Below are 17,409 nucleotides of genomic sequence, written 5' to 3'. Positions count from 1 at the left end.
CATGGTTTAGCGGTGGGCTCAATGATCTTAAAGATCCTTACCAACCCAAATGAATTCTGATACACAGAATAGTTCACAGTGGGCTGCAAATGCACATGAACATCTGAATGCCGTCTGAATCTGCTGGGCTGTGCACTTTCTGTCCTTGCTACTTTCAGTCTTTTCTGTTTCTTCTCTTTCAAGCTGCTGCTGAGACCTCTGAAGGGCCAAAAAGTGCCAGTTTAGGAGAGAAAACATGATTTTTGTAAAAGCCTCTTGTCTGAGACAAACCTCCAGCTGGAGGTTCAGCTGTGTGATGCTCACTTCCATTTTCCATCTTCTGAGACTACCAAGCTGTACGCGCGGCCTGCCGACAGTTGCCAGGTTTCTGTTGTGCCTATGCTTCTGAAATCCAACGTTTGTGAAGTCTGTGATTTATTTTTTTTTTTTAGTAGTGTAGCTTTCTCCTTGTGACCACCAAGTGGTGCTCTGCACTGCACCTTGCAGCAAGGCGTGCTGTTGGCATTTTTGGGATGGGGGGTTAAAAAGCTGTTTTCAGAAGTAGGAACGAGCTAGAGAGAAGGAGGAAACAAGAGCCTTTTCTTTTCCTCTCACAGTGGTTGTGCTACAAGGACTACATTATTCACATCTTTGTGCTGTGGCTGTGTGATGATTGATGTAGCCTGGTGATGGTCAGATATAATAAGTAGTCTTGGCACTTTCAATTTGGGTGTTCAGCTTGGCTGCCTGCTAGACTTCAGAGGTACAGAGATGGCTATCTGCTGCGTCAAAAATAGATCCTGGCAGGTGTCTCTGATTTGGCTTGCTAAAATCGCAAGGAGCTTCTAAAAACCTCGTCCCAAACTAGTTTTTCAGAGATAAAAATCTGATGCTTGTTTCTCTTGGCTGCTTTTTTCACCCCATCCATCTAGGGAAAACCTCTATTCATGTTCCTCTTCTCTGGTGTGCTAGCTGTTTAGTGTCTTTGCTATTAAACTTTGGAAATGTTTATAGCTGTGTTGCTCCCAGCAGAGGCAAAATACCTACTTTAACTTGTCTTTGCAGGTTTCCTGCAAGTACTCTCCAGGTACCACTCTCAGGTTTACAGAAACTGTGCATTTTGTATGAAAACATGCAGTTTGATAGAGAAAATTTTTATGTTGATTTGAAATGACGGGTACATTGTAAGACAGAAACTACCTATAAAATGTAATGGGAATTTGAGTGGCTAACTACATCCCTGTAAGCTCCATTACATGCTCTGCATGGTATAACTGTTTGCAGGAGTGATCATTCCTTTCCAGGTACTGAAAGCCATGCTATAGCAGGATGATGCAGCTAAATTCAAATGGCAGCTCATTTGTATGAAATGCAGGGCTAGAATTGAAAGGTGGCAAGGGGGATTGTCTTATCTGGTGAGCTGGAAAAACATGCAGTGTTTTAAAGCAAATCCTTGAATCGGAAGGAAAGGAGATGCCATGTAACAGCACAGTGAACGCTGTGGTTTTATAATGAACACTGATTTTTCTAGGTATTCCAGTCTATGAAGTAGAGGCCAAAGGAAGGATGCCAGCTTCCCCCATTCAATTCAGGTTGGATAGCCACCAACTAAATAGCTTCCTTAAAGCTCCCCAGTTTTTCTCCGGTGTTTTGTGGAGCAGCTGTGCTGGAGTGCCATTGCGTCCTGCAGCAGAAAGGAGAAGAGTGAAGCCTCACCTTCTTTACTTATAGCAGGTACAATATGTGCAACCCAACAGGTGTTCTATCGCAGCGTCTGTAACCTATACAAGGTACAACTCCAACAGAAATGAAGGGATATTTAGATAACAAGTGTTCATCTGGCTGGATTGTTAGTTTTTAACATGGTCTCAGGCTCCTGGCTAAACCAGCTGCTCAGATGCAGGGTGATAGGCTCTTCCAGTCTGACTACATCAGGAGGGAGTTTTTCTGCAGGGCTGAGCAGTGGGTCATGGAAATTAGATGAAGTCCATAAATATTATGTTTTAGTTCTCAGTGTTGAAAAAACTAACCATGAGAAATTCAAAGCATGTCATTATTCCAGATACTATCTTTTCATGGTGGGTGGCTCCGTTAGTAGCTATTAAATAGCTTGGATGCAAATTCTGGCTAGGGAAGTCCTTGAGTCTTTGATAACTAAAAGCTGGGAAGAGAGGCGGTGAGACGATGGGCTCTGTGTGGCCCTGCTCTGGTCTTTCTTCAGTATCTGCAGGTAGTTGTGGTCAGAAGTCGAGTGTGGGCAGAAAGGGCCTTTGGTTTGACCCAGTATGGTCATTCTTGTGTTGCCTTTACCCACTGTGGCTTCAGTATTTTTCTCTCTGTATGTTAACAGTGCAGTCAGCTTTGGAATAAGATAGGTGGGTATTTGCTTTAGTGGGAAATCCCCGGGGTTTTTCTCGGCATCGCATTTATCTGCTCCCACGTGAAGTGTTGGCTGTGCTGCCGCCTTTCCAATACTGAATTAAGTCTTCCTTGGTCATCCCTTTGTCTAGTGTAAATCCATTGCGACAGGAACGCCATTTTAAACCTGCTGAGGATCCTGCTGAGGATCACTACCATCACTGCTGTTCTCCTGTGCCCAAGAGCTGGTCTGCCAGCACACATCAAAGCGAGATGCTTTTTTCTGGGGAAGGGGCCATATCAGTATAACTGGGCTGGAAGGCAGCGTCCTTTCCAGAGCTGTGAAAGGCTTAATAAAAGTTAAAAATAGAAACAACTTATTGCAGCCTCCAAGACTGGAAATCAGGGAAACAGTTCTAACTTGAGCTAAAATTAGTTGAGCAGAGAGCACTATTGGTACATATATTCAAGTATTTGTACACGTGCTTGTTTGTACTATGCTATTAGGAAGCAAAATAGCAGTATTTCCCACTAATGTATTGACAGGCTAAGACAATGTCTTGTTGTTACTTGGCAACTTAAAACAGTGGTGAGCTCTTCCAAATTAACCCCTTTGGGTGTTTTTCCTGCCAGGAAATGCACAAGCTTGTTCAGCTGGTCTGCCTTTGGAGAAATGGTATCAGCTGGCTGTCTTGCTGCTCACCTATAGAGATGTATGAACTTTCTGTCTTGTGGGATCTTTCCTGATGTTGCTTTTGTGTCTCCCTGGCCAGAGGGGGAGGAGGAGGAAGAGGATGAAGAGGAAGAGGAAGAAGAAGAGGAGGAAGAGGAAGATGAGGAGGACAAAGACATAGATTTGATGGATGAAAGCGTGGAGGGTGACACCGAGCTGCCAGGTTTCACACTTCCAGGCGAGACCTCCCAGGAGCCCATAGCTGGCCTGGAAAACCCTGTGGCCCAGCTGGCCGGGTTGTCCTACCAGGTTCCTGACACCATTGAGTGGGAGCAGCAGAACCAGGGTCTGGGTAAGAAAAAAAGCCTCTTCTTCCTTTACCCTTACAGAGGACTTGTTTCCTGCTCTTCACTTTGCATGAGGCAGTCCCCCGTGCTGGGAAGTCTCACAAGTTGGCTCTCAAGCTAAACACAGAGCAGGTTCATTTCTGAGGAAACCCCGTCTACCAGTGAACAACTGGTCAAACTGGGATGGGTCCCAGGCAGAGTGACCTGAATTTTCATTTTGGGGAGAGCTGCTCTGAACATTCCAGATATGCTCCTTCATTCTGAGAGCTTAGTGTTGTCTTGCTCCAGTGGTGGGCAAATAAATAACTTATCAGGAGAGATTCCTGGGGAGATTCCAGTTTTGTTTCTCCAAGGTGGGTTGGTGCAGGGATATATGTCCTCTGAGGACAGAGTGGGTAGGGTAGTTGAGTAGTTGCTAGTCAGCTCATTTGCTACTTCAGCAGCATTTTTGTAAGTGCCACTCTTCTGGAAATTTTAAGGGGTATATGGTCCAGCAATGGGACCCTATGCTGGCAGTGTTAAGCAAGACAAACCTGCAAAGCCCCTATAAAGCTTTGTCCATTTTATTCCCACTGTACACACAGGCCCTGTGTTTAATGGCTGGGCTAATTTATTCCACCTATGAATAGCTTGTCAGTGTTCACATGTGTGTTGTCCATCTGATGCAAGTCAAAGCTGGTGTGGGACAAGGTAGAGATTAGAATGGAACTCGCCCGACTTGGCTAAGGGCACTGGGATCGTGTGCCAGCATACTCAATTTCCAAGTAAAGTCCCATCAAAAGCTGTGGGAACCTTTCAGGTGAATTGGTGGGAGCTGAACCACATCTGTACGGAAGGTCTCTGCGTCTGACTATTAGAGAACTAGCTGCTTTGAGAAGCTCATCAAATAAAGAAACCCCAAACCTCTTGTATATGTTGTGTTGTGAGAACTGTCACTTTGCCTGGGTGTTTAATTCTGATTTAACAGTTTTCCCCCTGTAGTGTTGTTTCTAGCCTGCTTTAGTGTTGTTAGCTTCCTTGGAATTGAATCAAAGAGCGTATTTGAAGAACTCCATGGGAGGGTTGCTTTTTGAGGGCAGACTGAGTTTGCATCGAGTCTGGTATCTCCCTGTCCCCAGTAACTTGCTTGAAAAACATTGTATTGGATGGTTACCATATCAGATCTGTTTCACATGTCCTGTTATCCCAGCAGGCTGGACAGGAGCTGTGTGAGAAGGGTAATTCTAAGTCTTTAAGGCTTTCTGGTTGGCTTTGGCAAGCTGGATTAAAGAGGTAGGTGGCAGTGCTCGGAGGAAAAGTGTGTAAGAGACAGGGTTATGGTGGGAGTTGCATCAGCAGCTTTGTCTTATCTTACTCATTTCATTTGTGTGGGATCTTTGTGGTGCCTTGAGAGAAAATGCAAGAGGAGCAGCATATTATCTGCACTCAGGGGTGCAGTGGGCTGGCTTGGTGAGCTCTGTACCACTGCTAGCAATAGTGAGAAGGTAGCACTAAGCTGTTAACCGACTAAAGCTATTTGCCAGGTTCAGGATCATAAGTACTAGGACTGGCAGAGCTTTGCCTCTGATTCAGTCAATCCTGGCTAAGGGTGCTAGTGCTTTGTAATGTGTTTGAGGGGCAGTTTTGCAAACTGAGGTGTGTCCCCACATGCCAGACATCACATTGTGCAGCATGGAGGAATATGGCCCTCATACCTCTTTAGGGACCTCGGTACCTTTAACCACCCCAGCTAAGGTGGCTGGTGCAGTGTCATCTGGCTTGGGTTCCTGGAGGGCTCTAATGGGAGTCCTGTTCACAGAGCAGGGTGCAGGGCAATGGTTAGTTTGTTTGGTGTCTAGAAACTACTGAAGATGATGTTGTATATGGCATAGGCTGTTGCCATGAACTTTGGGGCTGTGGAGGGGGTTGCTCTGCATAAGTCATCAGGCACTGCTCTGTACGTAGCCGATGCAGGTCTCAACTGGAGTCACAGCTATGTTTCCAGCCCTACCACCTTTGATGCTGGAGGAAGAGGATCAGGGTAGGAGGTGCTTGTCAGATACGTTGGTAAACAGGCAGGTGAGAAAACAGTGACCAGAGGCTGAAGCTGTCCCTGGTGTGCAGTAAACCTCTCTGTCTGGAGAGGTTGTAATAATTGTGCACAAAAAATAAGCAGGCTATGAAACAATATGTAGCTTTAATGCTCCTCATGTAATAGCATCTGTTATGAGGAGTCCTTGCCCTAGCACAGAGCCATGCTGGAGGATGCACTTTGCAGTATCTTTTCCGGAGATCTGCTTCTGAACATATGGGTCTGGTTCAGTTTCTGATGTTTAATACAACATTGTGCTGCAGTGTTCATCCTCCACCACCTTCTCTCTTTCTTAGATCTTGAAAAGGCTGTCTTTCCAAAAATTTCAGACATGGAATAAATTGACTGTGTGGCAAAAGGCAGGATTTTTCTCCCTCACTGATGTTTTATTGACCGTCAAACAAATTGGAGGAGCCCCCTGTGAAGTCTGTCAAGTTGGGTCAGCTGCAGAGCGCCAAGTCTGGGCACCTGAAGGACTGGACAGATGTGAATTTCTGTGTTCTCTGGAAGTGCTTGGCTGGGTTGTGTCTCACCAGATCCACATGGTTTGGATTGCCTTTTGTTTTTAAGCTGTTGCAGTCTATGCAAGCAGCTGTGAGGGAGAGAATGAGGCTGGCTGAGCCAAGTTCATCTTTAGGAGTTGGATGGGACTTCTGTGCAATGGGGGTGTAGGCAAGAAAAGAGAGGATGCGGTGGGATCAGTCTCTCTGCTTGTGACTCGCCCCTCTTATTCCACCAGGTAAACACTTATGTAAAGAGCCATTTAATCTTTCTCTGTCTAGATGACCTTAATGGCTCTTTGATATTGCTTCCTTTCCCATCTACAATGTGCCGATGCCCACAGTGCTTCTAAGAGGAAGGGAAATTGTTTATGTTTTAGAGGCACAAAGAAAACCAAGGACTTGCATGAGGTCACACTGAAAATCTGAGGCCAAGCAAGGAGCTGAACCCAGGTATTCCAAGGCCTGGTTTACTGGGAGTGCATGCAGGAGTCGGAGATGCTGTCTCATCTCTGTGGTGGTGCTGGGCTCCTTTTACCTAAGATGCTGCTGCAGTGGTGTAGCACGTCCCTTCTTCCCGGTTTGTGCCAGGTGGGAGTTTCTGGCCTGGTTCCCCAGCCCTGGGTGTATGTCCATGCCTGTTTCCATACCTGGTCCTGGTTATGTGTTTCTTTATGGGGTGTATTAGGGAGAGCAAGTAGGGTGGAAAAAGTGTATAGCTTGTGTCAGCAGGAAGTGGATTGTTAAGAAAAGAAAAAATCTCCCAAACCTGTCAGGAGCCCAGAAGAGCTGCTTGCATTGCTCTGTTGGAGCACCTAGAGAGACCAGACTCACGTGAAGGGCTCATAAAGCTTTAGTTCTGCTAGAGGTGTGCATGGGCTATTTGTCTTTGAAACCCTTTTTCTCTAAGTGAATTTCATCTAAAGCTACTTCGTTGAAACCCATTTCCACTTAAGTCCTTTTCTTCTAAAGCTAAAATTAACTTGATTTTAATTTTGAGATGGCTTCATAACGGCTGGACGTCCCCAGGTGCAGCCCCTGGTGGGGGGACCTGCACTTCTGAATGCAGTCATGTCAGGGGCACTGTGCACGCACATGCCTCAGGCCACATCACGCATCTTTGTCATCCTGGAGAAGAACTCTGCACTTCCCTTCCATTGCCAAGTAATGCTGAGATGTGAGGAATTTCCCATCCTGTGCGAGTGAAATACGGTTTAGAAGGGGAAGTTGTTCTGCTTGACCTGGGATTTCGCGTAGGAAAGGAAGACCTGAAGAAAGAGAATGGTACCCAACAATACAAGATGAGGGTACACCATCTAAGCACCAAAATTTTACAGGCGGCATTTTCAATTTTTAAAATACTTTGCATGTGTCCTTTTCCTGGGGATGCATCTGTCCTCTGGCCTTCAGAATTTTGACATTTAATGCTAAAATCTAGAGTACGGAAGAGCCCAGAAGTATTGTAGTAGCTATTCTCAGGTTAGTTAGTATTGACTTTGCTTGGTCTGATGACTGACACACTGCAAATCCCTAGAGAACCAGTAACTTGATCCACAAACAGCTTGGCAGAGCAAGAGACTGTTCGATTTTTTCGTAGTGGTAAATGAGAAAGTGCTGGAGAAACGGAATCATTAAAAATGTCAGTTCTGGGAAGTCAGATGGTCCTACATTAACTCCAGCTGAGCAAAACCAATTTATGAGTACTGATTATGAGGCTGTCAGTTTTACAGTCCATCAGCTGACACTAAACAGCAATATTTAGACAAAAAGTAAAGCAGAAGATGATGTCATCTGTGCCTTTGTAAAATAGAATTTGATCATCCAAAGGCTGTTCTGATGGCCTGCAGCTCTGGAGAATGAGGGTCTGAGTGTGCTTTGGGATCTCTTGGTGACCTGTTCAAATGGTTTAAGAGATTGCCAGTGAAGGACACAGCAGTACTTTGGGACCTCTCTGCATTGTGTGAGATGACTTTGACCTTTCTCTACTTGTTTCTTGATTTGTATGTAGGTGGTGTGTGGTGGGTGAACACTAACTGTTTGGAGAGCATTAGAGAGGCAGGAAATCCGGGCTTTCTGGGAATGAATAAAATTACATATTTTTTCCCTGCTACCTCTTCTGTGATTAAGTGTTTGTGTATTACAGGAAGAACTGCAGTTGGTTTAGATGACTTCACACCTAGTGAACAGTTTTGGGGTCCTTTAGTTATTCCACATGAATGTTAAAGTAGATGGTCTTTGTTGTACACCTCCATGGAGATCAAAGCCCTCTACTTCTGTGTTGCTGGTGGCTACTGTGACTGTGCTCTTCTCTTCTCCCACATCTTAAGATTATTTATTCTCCCAGTGTCAGTGAGAATTCTTAATTTACTGACCATGAGCCAAGACATAGCAACTTAGCTTGAACTGGTGTGGGAACTTTGTGTCAGAGCACAAAAAGGTTCCCAGGCTCCCAAGCTATTTGTTAGTGCCATAGTGCTTGTGTGTTGTCCACATCTCAAGACGAACTCCTGCTATCCATAGTAAGGTAGCAGCAGGAGGTCTAGGGCATTTTTTCTTAGACCTTTAGTGTTGCTGCTTTAGGGCATGCAGTAGTTTGCTTTGTGCATTCAAAATGTTTGGAGTGTCAGTGACATTTTCATCTTGAGGCATATAGGGTTTTGATGTTTTGAATGTATGGCTCAAGTTGTCTAAGCAGAGGTTGTGATGGTGGACTTTGGTTCTGCAAGAGGCTAATTGAAACCACCAATTGCTTATCCTAGGCCACTGCTAATATAACAGCACTAAACAGAGGACAGACTGATTTGAACCACAAACCTTAACAGAGGCTCAAAATCTTGTTTTATGGGCAAAGAGAAGGCATACCTCATATATATATATATATATATGGAAAGAAAAATGAGCACCCAAGAATTTATTGCTAATATAATTGAAATACTAAGTCTAATTCTAATCATTATTAGTCCAGATTTAATTATTAAAGGAAAAGAAGTAATAATGCAGTTGGGATTGTTACACACACTTTCCATGGTTTCTGTCTTTTATCCTGGTGTCGTGCTTCTCCTTGCTTCTGGGGGTCCTAAAGGTGGTGGTTTCATTCAGGGGTTTGTGGTGTCATCAACATCTGGAGTCCTTTGCCAGGTCTGTGTTCATATTGATGATTTCTTCCTTCTCACTTTAGGGTTCACTTGAAGTAATCTTTGTGTGTTTGCTAGCATGGTTTTGCATCTTTCTTCATTATCTGCAGTTCCATATTACATCTGAATTTACTATGTATCGTAGAATCATTTAGATTCAAAAAGACTTTTGAGATCATCAGGTCTAACCATTAGCCCAGGACTGCCAAGTCCACCACTAAAGCATGTCTCTAAGCTGATACAGTGTCTTTTATGTATGTTAGATACTATTTTTTGTTCTTCAGTTTACCCTAAACCCATATTTGTCCATGTCTATATTTTTTTAACTGACCATTGGTGTGTTGTTTATATCCTCTTGTTTGTAGTAATGGCAATACCATATTACAGGGCTACATGATTATGCTGTAGCTTATAAGAAGTCACCTGGGTTGCCTGGTTCCGTAGCATTCATTATGTATTTCCATCTACCCATGGAGGTATTGTACACAGTGGAGTATGGACCATCCTTGCAGATGGAAATTAAAGATGTAAAAAAATAAAATGACAGTTTAGAAAAGTTATGAAGCATAACAATGTAATTCTGAACATGTGGTTTCCAAGATATATATGTAGTGTCTGCATTTTGGGTAGTTCTGTGTGTAGCATCTCAGTCCTTACAATAATGTAAGGTCATATAACTCAGGTAATGACAAGGCACTTGCATAATAAATGTACATTTGGAATGTGATTTTTTAAATTTTTTTTAATGGTTAAAAAGTATTTACAGCTCTGAGTATTTCTACTTACATTATATTCTACTTACAGAGAAAATAGTTCTAGCTGTATTGCAGATCTGTGGTTGCAAATTATACTGCATAAACTATATAATGGATGCCACTGGTTAATGATGGTAAGGCGGAGTAGTGGAGAATGATGAATATTGGAAATGTTGTTTTTACAGGAAGATAGGATTAATGCTTTCATGGGCAAAAATAACCAGCATTAGGAAGGCAGAAGCTGAGACTTAGAAGTTAGTAGTATGTTCTTTAATTGCTGCCCAAGATGGATGTATTTTAAGTACTCTTAAAGCCTGCGTTACTGGAACATCAGAGTGCTTTTTAATCTTTAATGCATTTTTCTTCCTAATTACCCTGGAAAGGTATCCATGTTTTACAGCTGGTAAGCAAAAACACAGAGAGGCCAAGTGACCCCCACTGGTTTCACGAGGGAGCCATTAGCAGAGTAGGGATGTGAACAAGGGGAATTAAATTAGCACTTGGGCATTTCCTTGCTCTTGCTGGAGGAGGGAGGTGCATACCTGTATTTCTCCCTGGAAAGTGAGAAAGGATCACACAAAAAGTCACCATCCCAACAGAAGGGACTGAGTTCATAGAAATCCCAGGTGAGAGATGATGGCAGGAGCCAGGATCAGGAGTGGAGCCAGCAAATTTTTCTTCCCAATGTGTTCAAAGTGCAGGTGCCTGCAGGAGTCCTGCTTTCTGTAGCTTTGCCCCTTATGTGTTTATGGGAGTTTTGTTGCATGAAGTGTTGGCCATGCGAGGTCTGAGTTCCAGAGGGCTGCAGACCTGAAATGAACAACCTCAGAAATATAGGTGATTATTTTTCCTGTCTTTCTGGGTGCTCCAAATAATTTGTACAGCTCCATATGTTCCTTGCTAGCTCCCCTTCCCTCTCCCAAGCAGTAATAAAGCTCCCATCATTAATCTGTGCCTAAATCAAGATTCTTTTTCTCGTGAGGGATGTATACTGTGTTTAGAATGACTTATTTTTTAACTGTTTTAAGAAATTGTTCATGGTTGTGTCTTAATCCTGGAACAAACTCATATTTAATCAGGTTTGCCTTGTCAAAGGAAATTTTGCATCCACATGCCTGTAAACCATAATGATCCTCTCTGCCAGCTTGGCATGACGTATGCAGTTGTAACAACAGTGCAACTCCCAGGAGGGACCAATTCACATCAGAGATGTCTTTTTCTTTTTGTTGGATTTTAGCTGAAGGTGTTTTGTGGGGACTGTGTCTCTTTTCCCTCTTTAATACTGTTTCTTTCTTCAACCTGACTTGCTCTTACTTCTCTTCTGAAGCCAACTGAGATAATGAGCCTTGCAGACCAGTCACACACATGCTCTGCAGTGTGGTGCTCAGTGGTGTGGCAAGAGGCAGCCCTGTGCCTTACACTGAGACCCTGGGCAATGGGACCTCCCAGGAGACGCAAAACTTGGACAAGTCTGAGTCCTGTGGTACTGACCTACCACCCTGCTCTTCCCTTTTTCCACCCAGCACAAGGCTGCTGTGCCCTTGCCAGTGAGGCCTGTGCATTTCAAATGGGAGAAGTTGACAGTGTGTCTGTTCTGCTGTGAACTGGGATGAGGAGTTTCCAGCCATGGAGCATGAACCACTAAATGGGTTGGAGCCACGTCCCTCCTCTCGAAAGCACCTTAGCTCTTGTCCTTGAAACAGAAATCAAGAGCAAGAGATGGGAATAGAGATGAGTAAAGTAGAGGAGTGGAGGGCGTTTTGGTGGTTCCCAGCTCTGAAAGCAAGCAGCTATCAGAAATAGGTAAAATAAAGCTGTTGCTTGCAATAAAAAAAATGTATGCTTGCAATTTATCATAAGGAAGGGGAAGAAGCAGGAGCCTTTCTACATGGAAACCTCCAGCAGGAAACTTGGGCTGATATTTTAGCCTGACATTTTTGGTGGGAGTATATTGAGAAACAGCAGCACTGAAACATCCTCAGATACATTACTTTGAAATAGCAGCCCTTCCACAAGGTTTATGCATCTAGTTAAACCTGTGACAGAGGATGACTGGCTAAGGGCATTTGTTACCAGCCCTTAAGTGCTGCCTCCACGAGCTGGGACGGATTTAGAGGTATTTGCTTCGATTTGGCTCTGCCTTCCTTCTCCCTGCCTGCAAAGAAGATGGGTTGCCATCAGACAAGGTGTTAAACGGGAGGTACTGGTTATTGCTAGGAGGGGAATGAAGAAGTCCTGTCCATCCACAGTGTTTCTGCCTCTTTTTCTTCAGTTTCGAGTGAGGTGTTGTGAAGCCGCAGAGTAATCCTCTGCTGGTTTGTGGGAGAAGAGAGGGGACATTGGCTACCATGGTTGACATGACAGATTGATGTATGAGAGGTCCCCGACGAGGTCCGGCTGAGCACAGGGTGTTTCTTACAGATGGGGGGAGGCATGGGTGAACCCGAGCCTGAGGGCTCTGTCACTCCTGCATGCCGTAGTCCTTGCTACCCTGCCATGCAAATATCTCCTGCAATACTCACAAGGAGGGAGAGGTGGCTTCTGTGATGGAAACGGCTGTCTCCCTAGCTTGGGGCGGAGGAGCCTTGGGTGATGTTTGTGTGCAGAGAGCGTTAGGAAAGCTTTGCTGAAGGGAGCTGAAGTCTGGGCCACCGATCGGCTAGAGTTTGTCTGACAGGCCATAGCCAAGCAAATTCACCCTTCTCGGCTTGCTGGGGAGCACAGCAAGCAGCCTGCGGCAGCACCGAGCTCCTGGGCTTTCCCAGCACAGGAAGACTCACTCCTAACAGGCTTTCTGCCTGCAGCTCCGGTTGCTCTTGTCGGCCCAAGAAAGCAAAGCTGGAAAACTCAAGCACATGGCTGAGTGTTTTTGACCTTCTCCAGCTGTCTGGCTCTACCCATCTGTTTGCTACAGATTTTCGAGTCAGGATGTGTCTACCTTGGTGCACAGCTTGCCATTTGCTGCTCCAAGTAATTGATCTTGTTTTTTCGCCAGGATTAAAGGATAGGGTCCGTTAGCCAGTGCAGAACTCCGTGCTGTGAAGGCTGGACTGCATCTGCTAACCAGGCACCATCTGGGTTTCTGCACGGTGCATAGTGAGGCAGGCATCCTTCTAGGCTGTCAGCTGTCTAGGCACTGTCTGTCTGTCCCCTTGTCTGTCAGTCGTACTCTGTAATAGAAATGTTATGCCTTTGCTCTCTTTTTAATCTGCAGTAATCTTTCTTTCCCCTCCCCCCCCCCCCCCCCCGCCCCATGTCTGTATTTTCAGCGAATACATGTATCACATCTCATTGTGCTTTGCCTCTTCCATTTTTCAGTTTATATGTGTCAGAAAACTTGGCTCCATTTAGACAGAGGGGGTGGTTTTCAGCCCTCTCTCTCCCTTTGTATTTTCATAATCACTTAGCTTGATTGAAGAACACAGGCAGGGCAGTAACTCCCTGCTTGCAAATTATTAATTTTTCCTTTATGTGCTAGTCTGGGTGGCCTTTGCTGTGTAAAACGAGACTTGTCCTTACATTGGAATAATTACATTTATTTTCTGATAGTGATCTATACTACAGTGCAAAAGATCTGTGTGTTTTCATGGTATTTCAGCCCTCAAAAAAAAAAAAAAAAAGAGAGAGGGAATGTGAAGATTCATTGGCATTGAATTGCCTCTGTCCTTCTGGAGATTTGTAGACTTGTGTCAGAGACTGATCTTTTGGTTTAAAACGCTGGCTCCATTGCAGAGCTGGTAAGAGAAAAATAAATAAAGAAAAAGAGCTCTTTGTGATGAGTATCGGGGAGAGAGAGGGTAATTATTGAGAAAATGGTTTTAAAATATTCCTGTCTAATGAGAATGTAGATAGACTTTCTCTCTGCTTGAGCCATGCAAACCACAAATGACTGATGCTAAACCTGCCTCCCCTCTGGTGTTTGCTCAAATTAAGACCACTTGAGGATCAAAAGAGATCCAAGTTCCTTCCTGAAAGGATGCTCTTTTAATGCATGTATACAAGTCCTGCTCTGCCTGACAGTGAGTTAGGAACATATATTGGAAATAAGCACATTGCTCAGGTTTTGACTGACAATAAAATAATTACCTCAAACTTCCAGCAACTGTTGTTTTGCAAAAATGCTGGGTATCAGAGAGAGGGGTCGATACGATGAGAATTACTAGAGGCTTTTGCTTTTTTTTTTTTTGCCTTGCTTTTTAATAACTCTAATCACAGTCTCATCCAAGCCTGGGATGTAATAAAGGGTTTCAGCAAGGCTGTTCCACCATAGCCTATCATTTATTTTAATATACCAGCAATGCCATCTGTGCTTGAGGATTTATTAATATGAAGCAAGGCAAGGAGTTTCTCCAGTTTGGTTCCTTTTCTGGGTTACTTTGCCCACATCTGGCCCGTATCCTTCTGACTGCTCAGGCTGACTTTCTCGCTCAGGTATTTGCATGGTCCAGTTTTGCAGGAGTGGATGCTCAGCCTTCTGCTTGTTTTCAGCAAGGGGCTTGGTGCAGTCACAGGGGCTGAGCTCTGTACCCGTGCCACCCGTTCTGCAGTCACAATGTCTGTCCCTGGAGGAACCCCTGTTTTGTTTAGCAGTGTCATCTGCTACACTCCTGTTGCTGTCCCCTCAAGTTGGGCATGCTGTTTGCATCCATCGTACCAGCTTATGGGTGCCCATGCTGAGGTGATCAGGTTGCTGCTCCAAGGTCCCCGATGGGAGCCCAGCCCCGGCACGCTTGGCGTTGTGACGGCCCTTCTGTGGTTTTGCTGAGTGTGCAAGTTGCACTGGCATTTCTCTTTGCGTGCTTGAGAACAGGTCTGTCGCGAATTAGTGGTTTAGGTCACTTAAAGAATCTCCATCAAAGGTATTAGCAAAAATAGTTTTAATATGGTTTTGTTGGAGTGTGACTTCACAAAGTTTGATGGTGAGGTTCACTCTTACTTAATACGTGGATGAAACACACAAAGGAAAATTGAGTTAGAAAGATTTATACAGAGACTGGGGATGCAAAAGGGTAAGAGGGAGACCCTCCCATTGAGTCATGAGGTTCAGAGTAAACCCACTTTGCTTTCTAAACTCCTGATGGAGCTTTGGTGCGGCTACGTCCAATTGTAGTCTCAGACTTGGTCCACGGTTTATGTGTAATGACAGAAATATAATGAGTAAGGAAATTTTCCCATTGAGTCATGAGGTTCAGAATAGACCTCCTTGCTTTCTAAAGTCCTGAGAGAGTTTGTGCGTGGCTAGGTCCAATCTTAATCGCAGACTTGGAGAAGGGTTTATATCTCATACTTATTCACAGTTTAAAGATAGATCAAAAGATTTTAGCAGCACTCAATTATTGACTAATTTAATGCTTACAAAGGGAGACCAATAAGATTTACTTTAATTACAATAGTGACTTAGTATAAATGTTATCATCTCAGATCTCTATACTTGCTGTGCTATGAGGTATCTAAATCAATTCACACGCACATGCACACAGGCACAAAGAACAGATGTGTAGAGACAGGTATGTACAGCGGTGTACCTGTTAGATGTTCCCCTTGAGTTCAGTGAAACACACCAAATGCCTTGGTATTTCTCAATGGGCGAAGGGTTGAGCCTCGAGGAGTGGGGTTTCAGCCCAGGCCCTGTCGTCAGCTTTGTGATGGTCTTTCTAACTTTGTAAACTTGGAGTTTACAAGCTCTGAGCAGTGTCCCACTGGGAGAGAGGTGCTGGTTGCAGCCTGCTGCAGTCCAGGAGACCTCAAAGGGTCTCAGTTAAGACTGCTGTTCATAGGGTCACAAAACGTTTGGCTTCAGTTATCTGTAAATTTCCATCCTGGCCATAACCTGAGTCAGTAATTTTTTAGGATTCGAGTGACAACGGTACTGTTCCACTTGGGTCAGGCATGTTCCAAGGCTGTCAGAGGATGCCTGATTATCCCCTCTGTCCTTCCCCACCTTGGCCAGGCTTTGCTGGAGTTGCTGGTACGGCCAGTGCCATCCCCCACCTCAGCCATGCAAAAGCTGCTGGTACAGTGGAGGAGCACTTTACCACCCGACCCATTACCCAAAGGCCACGGCCTAACGGGGGTTCCTGAGATCGTAGAGCGGTCTATGGGAGGGGACACAATGCACCACCACGAGGTCTAACACTCGTGCAAGGTTTCAAAGGCCCTTCGATGGCTTCCCCATACCACCCCATTGACTTGGCATGTGACTGCCCCCGCTTTAGTTGTCCTGATTTTGTTCCCTTTCTACACAGCTGTCCCAAAACGCAGACTTAAGTGTGTGCTTTGGTTTAGGATTGAGGGGAGATCTTGGTGTCAAGCTGTTTCTTGCGGTGATTAAGGGGGTTTGCTTTGCCTTGCTACATCCTGGCTTTCCTTGCAACTGTCCGTAAGCAAGTTCTGGAAAATGATAGGGTAGGGTTCAGTATAAATATCTTGTCAGGAAAGTGTCTTCCTCTTGGGTTTTGTTATTATCTCTCTCTGTAAGAACTGGTTAAATACAGTCTCATTCCATGTTTTGGTTGTAGGGAGGGTTTAGTAGAGGGTCACACATAATATTAGACCAAATGAATAACCTCAATAAAGCAAGGCTTTCTGGTTATGTGTGCTCTCCCGTAGCCAGAATGTGTTCCTGTGAGGGCTGTTTATGAAGGCTAGATTTTGTTAAGTGCAAATTATATACTGTTGATTTTGAAGATGTTTTGGGGTTTAGCATGCAAGCATATAGTCCTCCAACAGACATCTACTGCCTTCGATTGCGTACAGCTGTGTGATATCTAAGCTGGAGGTGATTTTCTTTGCCAGACAAAATGTAGCTTTATACATCTATACCCTTTGCTGTCTTTATTGTAGTCAGCAAATGTGTTCCTGATTGCATCCTTCCTGGGAGACTCGTGTGGTCTTGTGCTTCAGGTTTATGTCAAGTTACAGAGCATCGGCTGAAGCACAGTAGCTGCTTGTCTGTGTGGGCTTAGTTTGCAGCAACATCAAGGTGACGTGCCATTCCCTGGCCACAGCAAGATGAGCTGAGCTAGGTCAGGGAACCTGATGTTTCCCATGGGTTGGGAATGTGGCTTGGCTGCTCTGTGTGGCTCAGGTGTTTTGCAATGACCTCTTAAGTCACAGTCTGCAGTGACTCCACGGTGAGCCAACCCTTTTCAGCCACACACTGCATGCTGCAGGAGAGGCAGAGAGTTAATTTGACTACTGCTAGACAGAGGCAAGCCAGGAGCATTTTTTACTAAGGTGCATAGCTTAATGAAGCAGATAAAGTCAGAATCTCAGCTAGCAAAACTGAGCATCGTTGTGGTGACTGCTCTGGTGCCACAGCCTTGGAGCTGCTATGAGGTCTGTGAAGACCGTTCTCTGGGACTGTGTGGCATTTTGCTTCATTCTTAAGCAGGGCTGCGTCACTGGCCCCTTGTGTTTGACTTCACTTGACTTTGCATCCTGATAAGCTCAGAGCAAAAGCCACAGCAGTTAAGTGTGGCCCAGGTTTAATGTCTCAAACCATGCTAGATCACCTCTGTGCAAGAGGTGGTATTGGCCTGGCTGCAGGCAGGCTCTGACAGCATCAAGCAGACAGAAATACCTTCAGGGGC

General features: G+C 44.8%; 1 protein-coding gene across 3 annotated transcripts in view; it reads left to right on the top strand.

Moving 5' to 3' along the window:
- ARMH4 (armadillo like helical domain containing 4) overlaps window positions 1-17,409 on the top strand; it is a 74,052-nt gene that overhangs the window by 22,853 nt on the left and 33,790 nt on the right. For all 3 annotated transcript variants that reach the window (XM_055793746.1, XM_055793745.1, XM_055793747.1), the window contains exon 5: window positions 3,111-3,362. In XM_055793746.1, coding sequence (XP_055649721.1) covers window positions 3,111-3,362 — 252 coding nt within the window. The remainder of the gene's footprint in view (window positions 1-3,110; window positions 3,363-17,409) is intronic.

The sequence above is a fragment of the Falco peregrinus genome, chromosome 1 (genome assembly GCF_023634155.1).
Source record: "Falco peregrinus isolate bFalPer1 chromosome 1, bFalPer1.pri, whole genome shotgun sequence".
Lineage (NCBI taxonomy): Eukaryota > Metazoa > Chordata > Aves > Falconiformes > Falconidae > Falco > Falco peregrinus.
This window is presented reverse-complemented; position numbering and strand designations above follow the sequence as displayed.